We start from the raw sequence: 17,954 nt of genomic DNA, 5'->3' as shown, positions 1-17,954 counted from the left end.
ACAGGGAATTGTACAATCTAACAGATTGGGGCCTGTTAGTCAAGAAATCCAAGATCCATCTACATACAAAGTTATTCAATCCCAACTCAGATAATTTAAACACTAATGATGTTGGGATTACTGTATTAAATGCCGAACTGTAATCCACGAACAAAATTCTCGCAGAGGAACATGTGGATTCTAGATGGGTAGCCACACGATGAATCAAGGTGATAGCAGCGTCATCTGTCGACCTATTTGCTTTATATGCAAATTGAAAAGGATCCAGATTGGCTGGGATACTTTTTTTTATGTGTCCCATAACCAATCTTTCAAAGGCCTTCATTATAAGAGATGTCAGAGCAATTGGTCGGTAATCGTTTGGCTCACTGGCCTTACCATTTTTGGGGACCGGGACAATAATAGATGACTTAAAACACTTAGGCACATGACAAGTGGCAAGAGAAAGGTTAAAAATTATAGTAAAAATCCCAGCCAACTGCTCAGCACATGTCTTGATGAATGTAGTGAGTTAATCATGGAAGGAGGCTCGAGCTAAGTGGCAGCAAAGGGGGGGGAGCTAAGCACTATGCACAAAAAACCCCCAAAACATTGTAACAACACCATCGGATCTTTGCCGCCATGGCAAAGCCATGAGTCTTCACTGACAGATGTGGGAGTGGTTTTAGCCCACATCTATGAGGTAACCGACAGGCACAGTATGGGACTGCTTCCAGCCCACTACCCTGCGGCTTCACTGCATACTTGCCTACCTGACCCTCTCCATGAGGGAGAAAACGCTCTGTCCCTGGACTGTCCTGGTAATGTATGATTGCCATCACCTGTGGGGCCAGATGTACTAAGCCTGAAAAGTGATAAATATCACAGTGATAAAGTACCATCCAATCAGCTCCTAACTGTAATTTTTCAAACACAGACTGTAACATGGCAGTTAGGAGCCGATTGGCTGGTGCTTTATCACTGTGATATTTATCACTTTTCAGGCTTAGTACATCTCCCCCCCCGGTGAGCTAGTTAATTGATAAGAAAGGTGTTTCACCACAGGTGATGGCAATCATACATTACCAGGAAAGTCCAGAAACAGAGTATTTTCTCCCTCATGGAGAGGGTCAGGTAGGCAAGTATGCTTCACTGGCAGCTGTGGAGAACGTTTCCATCCACTAATAAACTCACTTTCAGACCCCTATAACATTGACTAAAGCCCAATATTCAAAATTCACAAAAACTGCTGCTCAGGTATCTGTAACTATGCAAAAATAAATATATATTTATATTAGTTATCTGCCCGTCAACATGATGGAGCAACATAACAGTAATGTCAGTGAATACCCCCCATAGAGGTAAGTAGCTGCATTATCTATAAATAAGTGCAAGGTGTGCGGTGCACAGGGGCCCCTGGGTCTAGGGTGGGACACACACTGCACACCCTGCACCCATTTAATTATACTCACCGGCCCGTCGAAAAAAATGGCCCCAGCAGCCATTTTCCGGTGATTCACGCATTCATGCACAGTGCCATAGTCTACCGCACCGCCAGAGAGGAGGGGGCCCAATCAGAGCCTGCACACAGCCCCCTCTTCTCTTAAAGAACCTCTGAGTAGCTATAACCCATAACCACAAGTTGTGCGTGTGTATGGATAGATAGATAGATAGAGATATAGAGATAGATAGATAGATAGATAGATAGATAGATAGATAGATAGATAGATAGATAGATAGATAGATAGATAGTAGAGATGTGCGCCAACCCCTGTGTTTTGGTTTTGGTTTTATTTATAAACATGACATTTTCTCATGTAATACGCACATAGGCCCTCATTCCGAGTTGTTCGCTCGCTAGCTGCTTATAGCAGCATTGCACACGCCTGGCCGCCGCCCTCTGGGAGTGTATCTTAGCTTAGCAGAATAGCGAACGAAAGATTAGCAGAACTGCTACTAAATAATTCTCTGCAGTTTCTGAGTAGCTCCAGACCTACTCCTAGATTGCGATCACCTCAGTCCGTTTAGTTCCTGGTTTGACGTCACAACAAACACGCCCTGCGTTCGGCCAGCCACTCCCCCGTTTCTCCAGACACTCCCACGTTTTTGCCTGACACGCCTGCGTTTTTTAGCACACTCCCGGAAAACGCTCAGTTACCACCCAGAAACAACCACTTCCTGTCAATCACTCACCGATCAGCAGTGCGACTAAAAAGCGTCGCACGAACACCAGCAAATCTACTAAGTTTTGTGTTAAATAACTTAGTGCATGCGCTCTGCGTACCATGCGCATTTAGCAGCAAATCGCAGCATAGCGAACAACTTGGAATGACCCCCATAGTACAAGTTAGGAAAGTTATTGCCTGTATTAAAACCTCTTAAGAAATTACCAATGTGTATAAAAAGGGTTATAGTAAACCTACAAGGGCATGAACGTTTGAAGCAGCTGCTTCCATTACTGGCGAGTGAATTATCTCAGCCCAGCTAAGTACAACATCTTTGTTCAGTAGAGAAGCATAAATCAGTCAGCACCCCTGGCCCCTGTAATGGGTGGCACAAGCTGGCACCTCTATCCGCTATAATGTGCGGGTGCAATGAAGATATTAAGAAGTTTCCACGATGCAGATATAGAACAGTTGGATATTGTGTCTGTGGACCCGGAACTCAATCACCTTAATCTCTGTCCCTGTGACACATGTTACCAAATGCAGATAAATGGGGAAATGATATCATGATTTCAGTAATAAAAACTGTTCAATCGCCTTTAACAAATACGCACCACTAACTGTATATATAATACATGCTGGAAGACGCAGAACATACCTTTGATAGAATTACTGTACAGGTTTACACCGTATTATATTTAAAAGTACGTAAGATGTAACTATGACCTTTTTATTGTTATTTTTTAATTTACAAACAGGTCATTTACTTTTCTGTGTAATTTTTAGCTTTAGTTTTTTTAGTTCTCTATTCTCTAAAAGGGAAGCAGGTTGGAATTTAGTGCCTCCTTCTGATCTGGAAATAAAGCAAATTGTTCGGTAGCAATTACAATTGCAGACATTTTGGGGGTAATTCCAAGTTGACCGTAGCAGGAATTTTGTTAACAGTTGGGCAAAACCATGCACACTGCAGGGGAGGCAGATATAACATGTGCAGAGAGAGTTAGATTTGGGTGGGTTATTTTGTTTCTGTGCAGGGTAAATACTGGCTGCTTTATTTTTACACTGCAAATTAGATTGCAGATTGAACACACCACACCCAAATCTAACTCTCTCTGCACATGTTATATCTGCCTCCCCTGCAGTGCACATGGGTGGTCATTCCGAGTTGATCGCTCGTTATTTTTTTTTCGCAACGGAGCGATTAGTTGCTAATGCGCATGCGCAATGTCCGCAGTGCGACTGCGCCAAGTAAAGTTGGGTATTTTACTCACGGCATTACGAGGTTTTTTCTTCGTTCTGGTGATCGTAGTGTGATTGACAGGAAGTGGGTGTTTCTGGGCGGAAACTGGCCATTTTATGGGTGTGTGCGAAATAACGCTGCAGTTTCTGGGAAAAATGCGTGAGTGGCTGGAGAAACGGGGGAGTGTCTGAGTGAACGCTGGGTGTGTTTGTGACGTCAAACCAAGAACGAAACTGACTGAACTGATCGCAGTGGCAGAGTAAGTCTCGAGCTACTCAGAAACTGCTAAGAACTGTCTATTCGCAAATCTGCTAATCTTTCGTTCGCAAATCTACTATGCTAAGATTCACTCCCAGTAGGCGGCGGCTTAGCGTGTGCAATGCTGCTAAAAGCAGCTTGCGAGCGAACAACTCGGAATGAGGGCCATGGTTTTGCCCAACTGCTAACAAAATTCCTGCTGCGATCAACTTGGAATTACCCCCTTTGTCCCTATTTTTCAACCCTTTTATCTTGGCCAGGTGGGCGTCTAATGTGATATAGTACTCTCACACTGGGGGTTATTCCGAGTTGATCGCACGTAGCAACTTTTTGCTGCTCTTGTGATCAACTAGACGCCGCCTATAGGGGAGTGTATTTTAGCATAGCAGGGCTGCAATCGCTTGTGCAGCCCTGCTATGCTAAAAGAGTTTCAAGTAAAACAAGACTAGCCCTGCAGCTACTTACCCTGTGCGACGGATCCAGCGATGAAGGTCCCGGCTGTGACGTCAGATATCCGCCCTCCAAACGCCTGGACACGCCTGCGTTGGACTCACCACGCCTGGAAAATGGTGAGTATCCACCCCGGAACGCCTCCCGCCTGTCCGTCTTCTTGCGATCGCCGCTGTGATCACTTTTCTCGCTGGCGGCATCGCGGGCCAGCTATGATCGTCGCCAGGCAACAACGCACATGCGCAATGCGTCTACCGCGCATGCGCTTTTCCGACCCATTCGCACGGCAGCGAAGAACCGCTGCGTGCGAACGGGTCGGAATGACCCCCATTGTCCAGATCTTCATAGTTCCTTTAGTTATGTTCTTACCAGAACACTGATTGTTAATTTGTTAACTAAAGTAAGTGCACTTGGGACACTTTATCCCGCATTAGCCCGCCCCTAGACTCACCCATTGGCTAGTTTCACTGGGGGCGGGCTTATAGAGGAAAGAGAAGCATAACGGTTGGGGTTTCGGCTGCGGAGGCAGATCAATGAAACACAGCGCTGCTGATTCCCGGGGTAAGGCAGTCAGCACATATATTACATGCAACATTTCCTGTATGTTTATATGTGTTAATGGCCACCCCCATGCAATGTGTTCGGTCTACGAGCAGCCACCACTGCTAATTAAATAAATGATAGAGACTGGTAGAGGGACCTTGCTTAACACCCCCCAATATCATCTGCTTTACTGACTATGGGCCTAATTCAGACCCAATCGCTGCTGAGCGAGCGATCGGGTCTGTACTGCGCATGTGTATGCATCGCAATGCACCGGTGCATCGGACGACCGCACCTGGCATCGGTGCATACCGACGGGATGGGCGTAAAAAGCGATTGCACAGGTGATCACAAGGTGACTGACAGGAAGAGGCCATTTGTGGGTGGCATCTGACAGTTTTCAGGGAGTGTCCGGAGAAACGCAGGAGGGACCAGGTGTTTGAAGGGAGGGTGTCTGACGTCAGCTTCGGCCCCGATCATCGCACTGGAGGAGTAAGCCCTGGGCTGTGCAGAGACGGCACAACTTCTGTTTGTGCAGCTCTCCTGCACATGCGATCGCACCCATGCACAGCGATTACCCCTCCCCCTGTAAGCGGCGACTACCTGATTGCAGGGATGCAAAAAATGCACCCTAGCGATCAGGTCTGAATTAGGCCCTTTGGCCCTTATTAGGATACTATTCCGATATACACGCAAATAGTTGTCGTTCTTTCATCAGCGCATGCTTCTGAGTCACACAGCGCATCTTGCATACAGAGTTGCAGTATAGATTTAGATGCACAGTAGCAGTAATGCAAGAGGCGCTCCAGGGCGCTGACTGGGAGGTAACAGGGAGGTGGCTACAAAGATGCACAGAGATGATGCATCTTATGGGAGCGTCGCTAAAAGTGGTGGCATGCAGAGAAGGTAAACCTGTCCCTTATGGCGCCATACTCAGACAGGGCAGGCGAATGTTTCAATGGTGCAACTAACGGTAAGTTGCGTTCTCATGAAATTGCGCACATCAGGGCCGCCTCGCAGGTTACTCTAGTAAACATGTTGTGAACCCGGCAATCAGCCGTCTCTTTTTATTTGATTGCTGGCAACAACATAGCTGGGAACGCTGACTGCCTGCAATGGTACTTAAAATAACCTCCCTGACACCCTGTACTTGTTTGGGATGTGGAGACAAATCTCGAACCACAATAACACCCAGGAGCTCCGAGCTGTAATCAGCCTAAAGGTGACCATACATGGTGCAATTGTGCCAGCCAATGCAGGGGCAAACGCAGGATCTATCCGGGGGGAACAAACACACACACATGTATGTCCCAGTCACACGTACATTACACACGCACACACACACACGTATGTCCCAGTCACACACACACACACACACACACACACACACACACACACACACACACACACACACGTATGTTCCAGTCACACATACATTACGCACACGCACACACACACACACACACACACACACACACACACAATATTACTGAACCCTGCTCCCTAGTAACAAAATGCTGCGATTCTCGGGTCTTTTGGGAGGTGGTGGGATCAAAATGACACTCCTCCCCATGCACACACGAATCGCAGCAAGTTGCAGTGCAGGGGTGGGGCTTGGTAATATCGGGCCCGCGCTCTCTCTCCTCTGTTGAAGGGAAGGGAGTTTCTGGGTACTCAGAAACCCCCCCTGCATGCGCTACTGGCAGTGACGCCACACCGGCCCTAAATGGCAGCTTGTATGGGCTCAAATGGGCCCGCGAGACAATCAGTAGCTAGGAAATATATGGTGAGTAGATAACAGCGTTTGACCCTTTACAAATCACAGGTATCCAGTGTATCCATAGGCGGATCCAGGGAGGGGGGCACTCGGGCCCGTGTCCCCCCCCCGTCATTTCTTTTTTTTTTTTTTTAAAGGAGAACAGCAGCAGCACTACTGCTATTTCCGTCAGTCAGATTTGATGAAAGAGCCGTCAGGCACTAGGACCCGCCGCTGCTCTAACAGCAAGTCCGTGTGGTAACCAATGGGGAGGCTGGAGCTGCTCCAGCCTCACCCTGCTCACACTGCAACCTACCTCCCCCACTGCCAGCCAGCCAGAGTCCAGCCCAGGCGCGGGGTTCAAATGCCAGCATCGAGTAAGACTGTTACTTATGACAGTGCAGAAGGCTTCATTACCCCTCACTGCACCTCACAGTTACGCAGCGCTTCCTCCTCCACTTCCTTTACCACCATGCTAGGTGCAGTCACACTCAGCCTCAGCTTTGAGAAGGTGGCCCGTGTGATTGTGACAGGGCTGTCCTGCAGATGTCTTATGCTGCTTGTTGGAGATCCAGCTGGCTGCTTCTGCTAATCAAAGATGTGCAGTTCATGTCCTGCAGTCTGAGTCTCACTGCAGAGCCCAAAACAAGGTATGCTGCACCTGCCACCACCAACTATAAACTATAATAATTATATTGTGCTGGGGTGTCTTCCAGGCTCCCATAACTAATAGAACAGGTGACCAACATTTAAAGGCCTAATCAGCCTTTTCATCAGGGTGAAATATTGGCAATAAACCAGGATGCGCTCCTACAGCCAATCATTACCTGATGGCGTATTCTGTGTGGTCACGCCCCCTGTGATACCACTCCTCTTATCTGGGAGCACCTGGGTGCCTTAGGTGCATGTAAATATAACTATTACCGTTCCCCTATCATGGGGCCCCCCCTTTCATTTTCTTCTGGATCCGCCCCTGAGTGTATCAGATCTCCTTGCGTTGCGGGAAAGGAGATTTTACTGACAAAACCATTTGTTTCCTCAGAGTTCTCTTCTAAAGGGAATAAAATTGCAGTTGACCAGTTAATGACACACAGTGGAATTGTCCTGTTACGTGGGCTGAGGGTGCCGACTATTACCATTGTTGTATTATTATCATTAGCATACGATATAATAAAAGGCTAATGCTGCTCCTCACCTCTATGGGGGGAATTCAAGTGGTATGTAGATGGCGCCCGATGGAGCGATTTAAGTGTTTCTCCGTTCAGATGCGCACAGCCGCAGGCGCTGAAATTACTGTTATGTTGTTCCGTCATTTTGATGGGCTGGTAATTTATTTATAAAGCTCCACAAAGTTTCCACAGTGTCATACCTTGAAAGGTACAAAACAGGGCAAACAAGGCCGCAAAGTTTGTGAGGCAGCAGTGAGACAGCGCCTTAACATTCATGCAATACTGGGTGTTGGGGAATTGCCAGGTCAGAATATTTATTCACCCAGCTGTGTGTAGGCGACGGCGTGGGGTCCACTTCAACAACTGGCTTGGGCTCTTATAATGTTGCGTCTATGGGGGGTCATTCCGAGTTGTTCGCTCGCAAGCTGCTTTTAGCAGCTTTGCACATGCTAAGCCGCCGCCCTCTGGGAGTGAATCTTAGCATATCAAAATTGCGAACGAAAGATTAGCAGTATTGCGAATAGACACTTCTTAGCAGTTTCTGAGTAGCTCCACACTTACTCGGCATCTGCGATCAGTTCAGTCAGTTTCGTTCCTGGTTTGACGTCACCAACACTCCCAGCGTTCGCCCAGACACTCCCCCGTTTCTCCAGCCACTCCCGCGTTTTTCCCAGAAACGGCAGCGTTTTATCACACACTCCCATAAAACGGCCAGTTTCCGCCCAGAAACACCCACTTCCTGTCAATCACATTACGATCACCAGAATGAAGAAAAAACCTCGTAATGCCATGAGTAAAATACCTAACTGCATAGCAAATTTACTTGGCGCAGTCGCACTGCGGACATTGCGCATGCGCATTAGCGACTAATCGCTCCGTTGCGACAAAAAAAATAACGAGCGAACAACTCGGAATGACCCCCATTGTGCGTATCCTATTGCCGGCAGTAGATTACCGCACAGCAAAAACAGGCTAATATCGTGATTTTAGCATTGGGATGTATCATTATATATATTATAAAGTTGGATGCTGCTTGAGATTAGGGGCCTAATTTAGATCTGAGCGCTGCTGTGCGTTTTCCCACAGCGGGCGGTCAGATCCCAACTGCACATGTGTATGCACCGCACTGCGCCGCGTACGGCTGCAACGGGGATCCCCGGTTAGCAACGGGATTGTGCGAAGGATCCATTTGCACGGGCGGTCGCAAGGAGATTGACAGGAAGAGGCCGTTCGTGGGTGGCTACTGACCGTTTTCAGTGATTGTCCGGAAAAACACAGGCGGACTCGAGCGTTTTCAGGGAGGGTGTCAAATCCGGTCCCGAAAAAAAGTCTGATGTGATCGCAGCGGCTGAGTAAATCAGTTTGTGCAGCTCTGCTACACAAATGCGATCGCACACCTGCACAGTGAAAATACACTCCCTCTGTAGGCGGCGACGATCTGATCGCAGGACTGCAAAAATCAGCTGCTAGCGATCAGGTCTGCATACCTCCCGACACTGGTAGAAAAGAATGAGGGACAATAAGGCCCACGGCTGCCCAAAAGGGGGTGTGGCCCGAAGAAAAGGGGCATGGTTTCGGGGGATGCCGCGATCGCGAGTCACGCCCTTGTTTTCTGTTACCATGGGGGCATGGCCAGCGTTCTGTGAGCTGCAGGCATGCCCCGTCTCTCCGTCTCCAGTGAATAGACGCTGTTCTGATAGGCAGAGCAGTGACTGACAGGAGCCTCCCAGCTGCCTCCCACCCCCCCCCCCCCCCCCCCGCCCCCGCTGGACACTGCAGCCCACGGGTGGGACAGTGGGACAGTCACGAAAAAAACGGGACTGTCCCACGAAAATCGGGAGAGTTGGGAGGTATGCCCTACGTCTTCATGTTTGAGTAATGATCTATTTGTGGCCGGTGTGCGCATGTCACGGGATCCGGTCTGAAGATCGACAGTGTCTAGGTCGACAATGTTTAGGTCGACCACTATAGGTCGACAGTCACTAGGTCGACATGGATGGAAGGTCGACAGGGTTTCTAGGTCGACATGTGCTAGGTCGACAGGTCTAAAGGTCGACATGAGTTTTTCACATTTTTTGGGGGGGGATTTTTTCATACTTAACGATCCACGTGGACTACGATTGGAACGGTAAAGTGTGCCGAGCAAAGCGGTAGCGGAGCGAAGGCACCATGCCCGAAGCATGGCGAGCGAAGCGAGCCATGCGAGGGGACGCGGTGCACTAATTTGGGATCCCGGTCACTTTACAAAGAAAACGACACCAAAAAAAATAAAAAAATCCTCATGTCGACCTTTAGACCTGTCAACCTAGCAACCCTGTCGACCTTCCATCCATGTCGACCTAGTGACTGTCGATCTATAGTGGTCGACCTAAACATTGTCAACCTAGACACTGTCGATAAAACGAACCACACCCGCATGTCACACCTATTGTGCACAGTGAGAACGAATAGGACCAGGAGGGGGAGTGGGTTACGTTTAAAGGGATGCGAGTGGGTGTGGTTAGGGAGGGTGGAGCAGTTGAGGGCGTGTCTAGAGCAGAAGTATATTAAGAGAGGAGGGGGACCGTGTGCAGTCTCTGTCCGGGCTCCCTCTTTTCTACATGGCAGCACTGTAGACTGAGCACTAGGACCACTGGGAAACCCTAGCATGGTTGTGATACATTTTACCGGCGTTCGGGATGCTGGCGGTCGATCCCGATGGAGAAGAGCCCGACAGGGGTCAGGTAAGTATACTTACCTCACCCCCAACCCTCCCCGGTGGCGCCTAAACCTAACCAACCTTCCTCGGCGCAGCTTAAACCTAAGCGTTCCCGGGATACTTACGTTTGGGATGTTGGCGTTCGGGACTCCGGTGTCTGCAATTTGACTCATGTCGGAGTTCTGGCGTCGGTATTTTGTCCGCGTGTCAGGATTTCCGGCCCGGGATTTCAACTGCCAGCATCCTTACGGCCTGCGCGCTGAACGTATACACCTAGCACTGTGCCAGAGTCTAGTGCATATGCGCAGGTAACCGGGAATATGGCTCGGTGATTTTCCTACTGCGCAAGTGTGAAATGCCGGAGAAATGGCCGCTGTACTATTTTCCCCGGTGATTTGTGCAGCACTGCTGCTGCAGGCGTAGAACTCTGGCGGGTAAGTATTCAATAAATGGACGCAGGGTGTGCGGTGTGGGGCCCCCCTGCACCCATTATTGATACACCACTGGTCTAGGGTGTCTCTGGACACATTAAAGAACCCTCAGAAGGTGACCATTCCAAGACTTAGGGGGTAATTCCAAGTTGATCGCAGCAGGAATTTTTTTTGCAGTTGGGCAAAACCATGTGCACTGCAGGGGAGGCAGATGTAACATGTGCAGAGAGAGTTAGATTTGGGTGGGTTATTTTGTTTCTGTGCAGGGTAAATACTGTCTGCTTTATGTTTACACTGCAAATTAGATTGCAGATTGAACACACCACACCCAAAGCTAACTCTCTCTGCACATGTTAAATCTGCCCCCCCTGCAGTGCACATGGTTTTGCCCAATTGCTAACAAAATTCCTGCTGCGATCAACTTGGAATTACCCCCATAGTCTTAGTCATTTTCATAAATGGATTCCTCTATTCAGTGTCGGACTGGGGCAAGAAGGGCCCACCGGGGAAATGCAGTGGTAGGGGCCCATGCTTAAGGGTGTGGCCAGGCAATAGTGGAGGTGTGGCCAACCACCACAGAGGCCCAGCTAACCGTAAGAGAGTGCATGGGCTGGGCCCATAGTCCTGTGCAGCATAAGGCAACATATGTATTATGTATAATTAAAGTGCACTAGGACACAGCCTGGAACCTAATCCCTAGAGGAGGAGGTGGGCCCACAGGCAGGTGGTTTCCCCTGTTCCCCTGTGGGCCAGTCCGACTCTGCCTCTATTAATAAGAGACTCATCAACTCATCTGAAACCCTCAAAACATGACGTGATGGGGGAGTATTTCTGTATTAGAGTAGAACGACCCTGATCTATAGGAGTGGGATAATGAAGCATATTTTCCTATTTTTAATATTTGGACAGTAATTTACCTTTAAATAAATTATGTAGAGCAAATTACTGCGGGTCTAGTCTACTATGGTACGCGGTCGGGAGGTCAACAGTGAAAGTGGGACAGACGTATTAAGGCTGGAGAAATGATAAAGCAGTGAAAAGTGCAAGGAGATAACGCACCAGCCAATCAGCTCCAATATGTAAATAGACCGTTAGGAGCTGATTGGCTGGTGCATTATTTATCACTTCTCCAGGCTTAATACATCTGCCACAATGTACCAAGTGATTTCTTGAGGCATGGGCAGGGTTAATTTCCCTTACTATTTACAGAAGTCTGCCCCCATCAGCCATACCCCCTTCAGCGCGTGACTCTGGAGATGGCACCTACTGGGGCGCAGCCAATATTCTCATTCCCTTTAATGGAAATCAATGAATAACATTAGCACTGGCTGCAATACAAATGTTTCAAAATAATACTCGGCTATTCAATGGTGCCTTGTGCCTGCTAACAGGCTGGAGGCGCTGACGATGTCGCAGTTCTCTTTAGCAGCCAGTCTGCAAGTCCCGTCTTGTAGGGTGCATAATAGCAAGCACCCAGCCCTCACCTGAAAAGCTGACACTCTACAGGTCATACAAGAACATCAGTGTGATACAAGAACATCAGTGTGTTCACGGTGATGCTATTATTTGAACCATTAGTTTTCCAAACTGTAGTGGAGATTTATCATAGCTTGGAGAGAGATAAAGTACCAGCCAATCAGCTTCTGTAATTCAAACACAGCCTGTAACATGGCATTTAGTAGCTGGTTATTACTTTATCCCTCTCCAAGCTTTGATAAATCTCCCCGTATATGATATACGTAGTAACACCTGTAATAAATATTGGAATAAATTGAAAATTCTGATGTCACAGTGATCGTTACACAAAACGTGTCTTATATGGAATAATGCTACAGCGTTATCGATATCAGGGGGCCCATTTATCAACGAGTGATAAAACTCATTGTGTAGAGTATGATAAATGGTCCTCCAGCCAATCAGCTCCCAACTGTCATTTGTCAAACACATGACAGGAGCTGAACACATGACAATTGGGTGCTGATTGGCTGGAGCACCATTTAACATACGCAACGAGTTTTATCATTCACGACAAGTTTTATCACTCGTTGATAAATTAGCCTCTAGTTGTCATATCAGTCTATATGAAAGCAGCCACCCTCCAGTCTCAATGCTTTTATATGGTCACAGAATTCTCCAGTGCCTTCTAGTAGTTATGTAATTATCGGTACGGAGTGCACTACCTCATATATTAGCACTTATGTATTATATGTGGTGGCACAGTGGTTAGCATTGCTGCTTTACAGTACTGAGGTTCTGGGTTTGTTTCCCACCAGGGCATTATATGTATGGGGTTTGTATGTGCTCCCCATGTGTTTGCTTGTGGCTTGCTCCCACAATCCAAAAATATAGATTCATTGGCTTCAAACACATTAACCCTAGTGTATATATGTGGCGGGGAATATGGAGTGTAAGGCAGGGACTAATGCGGGTGCTACATGTCCTCTGTAAAGCGCTGCGGTATATGTGTGCGTTATATAAATAACTGGTAATAATATAAATGACATATGTACGTATTGCTCTTTCTGGCTATAATGCGTATCTGTAATAACAGATGTAGACTGTACAGTACATAAACCTGATACAATTTTTCGGAACACTGAATGTGTCACGAAAAGCAATTTGGAGATGGGCACACAATACAGCGGGGGAGGGGAGCTGCATTGTGCTCCAACCATCGTCATGAATACTGACAAGGCGGCAGCGAGGTGTCTTTTCATCCAGAACTGAAGGCACGGCACCCACCCCAGCCAGCCTGGATACTATAATCCCCTCGTATGAAGGATGACGGACTGCAAAACATGCCTACGTAGCCATCCTAGTGGCGTACAGTGTCTTGAATGAAGCTCCCTCCACACAGTACGTGTCTGAGGAGACGTAAGCAGAGCCATCACACATCTGCAGAGCCTACTCATAGCGACACTGCTGTGCCATCCAGCGCCAAGCATGTAGGGAAACGCTCATGTGAAATGGAACTGGGGATAGATAGATAGATAGATAGATAGATAGATAGATAGATAGATAGATAGATAGATAGATAGATAGATAGAGATAAATATGAGGCAGACTATCGATAGATAGATAGATAGATAGATAGACATAAACTATCGATAGATAGATGATAGCTATAGATATGAATTTAATAGAGTCAAATATGAGACAGACTTAGATATGAGATAGACTATCATAGATAGAGATAAACTATCGATAAATAGATGATAGATATAGATAGATATGAGGCAGATTATCGATAGTTAGATAGATATAGATATGAGACAGACTATCGATAGAGATAGATAGATACTATCGATAGATAGATAGATAGATAGTCTATATCCATCTATCTATCTATCAAATAAATCTTCATTTTATTTTTTACATAGAAGCATTTAACACTGGTTCATTTAAAACTGTATATTCTAATACGTCACAATGAATTCGATATATTCACATTTATTGCATATACACAGTATATATATATATATACACACATACATATAGTTATTTTAAACATACCTGCGCTCTTCTCTTTTGGTGGTGATGCTATACTTCGCATTATTTGCAGAGGGCTGTATATATGTATCTATACAGTACGTATATATATATTTTTAATATATATATATTTCTCTCTCTTTTTTTTCCCGCCGCAGATAAAAAATATACTCGTGTAGTCAGTCTCTTTTTTTTTTCTTTTTTTTTTTCTTTTTGTTTAAAAAAGAAAGAAAAATAAAATTATTAAATAATTTAGGAATAAAAGAAAAAGACAAGAGAGAACCGTGGGGGGCTAGGGAGGGGGTTCAGAAACAATCCACAAAACACTTGAAGGTAAGTCTGAAGAACCGCATTGATGAAGTTTCGGAATGTGGGAATGAAGCGTCAGCGAGCGGCTAGCTGCAGGAGAGAGCTGGTTCAGAGATGGGAAATCAGGCTTTGTGTGCGATCGTTCTCCATCACCCTCGGTGTCTCACAAGCACTGAGTCCTCCGTCTCCAAATAAAGAATGGAAATAGGGAAGGGAAGAAAAAAAAAAAATCCCAGCAGCTCTCCCTCTCTCCCTCCCAGTCTCTGCTGATTGGTCAGAGGCCTCTGCTGGTCTGACAGCATCCACTGAGCCACATACACCTGCCTGGCATTCCTCTGCAAGCTAGCCCAGGCTCCAGGGTCCACCCCTGCACCCTTCGGATGCTGGAAGGCAGGCACGCTCTCCGCTGATGCCAGGAGGGAGCGATGCCATCTGTCCTCCTCTATTCAGTGCGTCTCCTGGAATTAAAACATCTGGACGAGCAAATGTCAGATCAGCCTTCTCATCCTCTGCGACCACTGGCACACATTGTATGTGCTGTAGCCTCTAGCACAGCCTTTCCTCATCCTGTGATACTTACCCCCCGCTTATTGGTACCTTAAATAGATTCACTTCACCCTGTGTAGCCTAACCAACTACTTTGCAGCAGTGTCAGAATGGATTTATATACACAAAAATATTTATTTGCTCACCATATATATATATATATATATATATTGTATTAAAGGGCAAGATTTAAAGATATAAGGAGGGCTTTGCTGAGCATTTAAAAGATTTGTCCGCACAATATTTAACGGTATCTGTACTAAGCCTGGAGAGAGATAAAGTGGGCGGAGATAAAGTACCAGCCAATCAGCTCCTAACTGTCATTTTTCAAACAAAGCCTGTAACATGGAAATTAGGAGCTGATTGGCTGGTACTTTATCTCCGCCCACTTTATCTGTCTCCAAGGCTTAGTACATAGAACCCTACATTTCATAATTAGCGCTCTATTTAACATTTTGACTACTATACTTGCAAATAGTATACTTTGCATCATTGCATCACACAGTGATACTATTGTGGCACCGGTATTTAACATCACTTATCTGTCTGGTGGGGCCCAGCAGTATCACTGTCCACTGTCCACCCACCAGTGAGGGTTACTGTCACATGCTCATGTGTGGCTGCGCAAGCGCACAACGCTTCAATATCGGGAGGGCTTTGCTGAAGCCGGAAAGGCTCTGTTCTATCGTTAATGCCACCCATAGACTGTGCAATGATTGCGGCAAACACAGCATTAAGTACAGCCTCTTGCTGTTTGTTATATATTAATGTGCTGTCACCAGAGCTGGATTAACGGCGGGGCGGTTGTCCCGGGGCCCCCACACAAGTGGGGCCCCCACACACTGTCCTCACAACTGCAAAAAAAACATTGGCGTAGCAGTACAGCATTTACCTGTCTCCTCTCCGTCCTCCTCGGCAGCTGAGCTGTTCCATTACAGCTGCGGCCGCCAAGGAGCTTCACTCACGGTTGGTTCTAAATCGGAGTGGGGTAAGGGACCTTTGACTTCACCAGGGGGAGGAGCCATACCCAAACAGGATACCCGAAAAGTACGCTCGCCATGCTTCGGGCTCGGTGGCTCGCTCCGCTCATCAACGGGTTACTAATGGTAATAGTTGGTGGCATGGATAGAACTATCCTGCTGGCCTAGCTCCTCCCCCTGGTGACATGGCTCCTCCCCCTGACATCATAGGTCCTTTAGGCCACTTGGATCTAGCATCTACCCTTCACTCACTGCAGTGTGAAGTCTCGCGAGATTAGACATTATCTCGCGAGACCAGGGCCGGAGCTTCCACTAGGCAGCTGCCTAGGGGCGCCGGGACCTGAAGGGGCGGCCTGTTACAGCTGCATGAATAAGGTAGTGTGGTCCTACATGTAATAAGAAAAGAGGGGGATAGCAGCAGTCTGGGGGGGGGGGGGGTGCGGAGAGGAGTAGCTGACATGCACACAGATGGAGAGGGGGGGGATAGAACAGAAGACATTTAAAAAAGTGTGGTGGTGGTGGTGGGGGGGGGGGGCAGCAAGAGCCCACACAGGCTAGGGAGATGGGAGCAGCCATACAACAGACGGGGTGGGGGAGAGCAACAGTATGCCTTTCTCCTGAAGGGCAGGTAGGGGGAAGGGGCAGTAGGCAGAAGTTTTGCCTAGGGTGCCGAGAGACCTTGCACCGGCCCTGCGCGAGACTGCTGTGAGTGAAGCTCCTTGGCGGCTGCAGCTGTAATGGAACGTCTAGCTGCCGAGGAGGACGGAGAGGAGACAGGTAAATCCTGTACTCCTACTACAATGTTTTTTTGCAGTTGTAAGGACAGTGTGTGGGTGCCCCACAAATTTGTTGCCCAGGGGCCCCCACAGACCTTAATCCGGCCCTGGCTGTCACACCCTTTTTAGCATCAGAAACTAGTGCTAATAAGAGGATTTGCAGATGATTGTCTATATCTTATCGCTGCATAGGAGCTAATAAGTTGAAACGTTATATTTCCATGTGACGGAACATATTATTTTATATACACTGCTCAAAAAAATAAAGGGAACACTAAAATAACACATCCTAGATCTGAATAAATGAAATATTCTTATTAAATACTTTGCTCTTTACATAGTTGAATGTGCTGACAACAAAATCACACAAAAATTATCAATGGAAATCAAATTAATTAACCCATGGAGGTCTGGATTTGGAGTCACACTCAAAATTAAAGTGTAAAAACACACTACAGGCTGATCCAACTTTGATGTAATGTCCTTAAAACAAGTCAAAATGAGGCTCAGTAGTGTGTGTGGCCTCCACGTGCCTGTATGGATGGTATTCATGTGACCGCCGGTCAGCTGACCGACAGTCACATGACCTCCTCCACGAGCCCGACGGCTCACTTTCCCGATGGTCGGCATGCCGACCGACAGGGACTATTTCCACTCGTGGGTGTCCACGACACCCATAGAGTGGGAATAGAACCCGTGGCGACTGCAGGTCGCCACCGAGCCCGCAAGGGGCTTGCTGCACTCGCCCCTCCCCGCCGGGATCCCGGCGTCGGTAAGCTGACCGGCGGTCAGGAGACCGCCGGTCAGCCATACTACACCCGCCTGTATGACCTCCCTACAACCCACACAAGTGGCTCAGGTAGTGCAGCTCATCCAGGATGGCACATTTTTTTTGAGCAGTGTATTTGGACAACGTTTGGACATATTATTTAATAGATAAAATAGATTATAGTCACAGCCAGAAATTGCTATATTGCAAATTGACAATTTTAAACATCATTATGCACCTGTTTGCCTATTATGCAATGATGTATATTGAGGGGATCATAACACCAACAAATGATGCAAAATGACATCAAGCAGAAGGTAATTCATAATTTATCGCAGGAAATCTCTGTGATGTCACCATGGAACATGGATTAAGAGATGAAGTCATTTTATACGT

General features: G+C 47.1%; 1 protein-coding gene across 2 annotated transcripts in view; it reads right to left on the bottom strand.

Moving 5' to 3' along the window:
* The window catches only part of LOC134958471 (sodium- and chloride-dependent creatine transporter 1-like), a 172,954-nt gene extending 158,101 nt beyond the window's left edge, over window positions 1-14,853 (bottom strand). Inside the window, exon 1 of one of the 2 annotated variants that reach the window (XM_063941115.1) lies at window positions 14,203-14,853. In XM_063941115.1, the coding sequence (XP_063797185.1) occupies window positions 14,203-14,242 (40 nt within the window). In that variant the 5' untranslated portion in view covers window positions 14,243-14,853. The remainder of the gene's footprint in view (window positions 1-14,202) is intronic. The other variant, XM_063941114.1, reaches the window with a different exon arrangement.
* Between the last annotated feature and the right edge of the window lie 3,101 nt (window positions 14,854-17,954).

Source organism: Pseudophryne corroboree, chromosome 9, assembly GCF_028390025.1.
Source record: "Pseudophryne corroboree isolate aPseCor3 chromosome 9, aPseCor3.hap2, whole genome shotgun sequence".
Classification (NCBI taxonomy): Eukaryota; Metazoa; Chordata; class Amphibia; order Anura; family Myobatrachidae; genus Pseudophryne; species Pseudophryne corroboree.
This window is presented reverse-complemented; position numbering and strand designations above follow the sequence as displayed.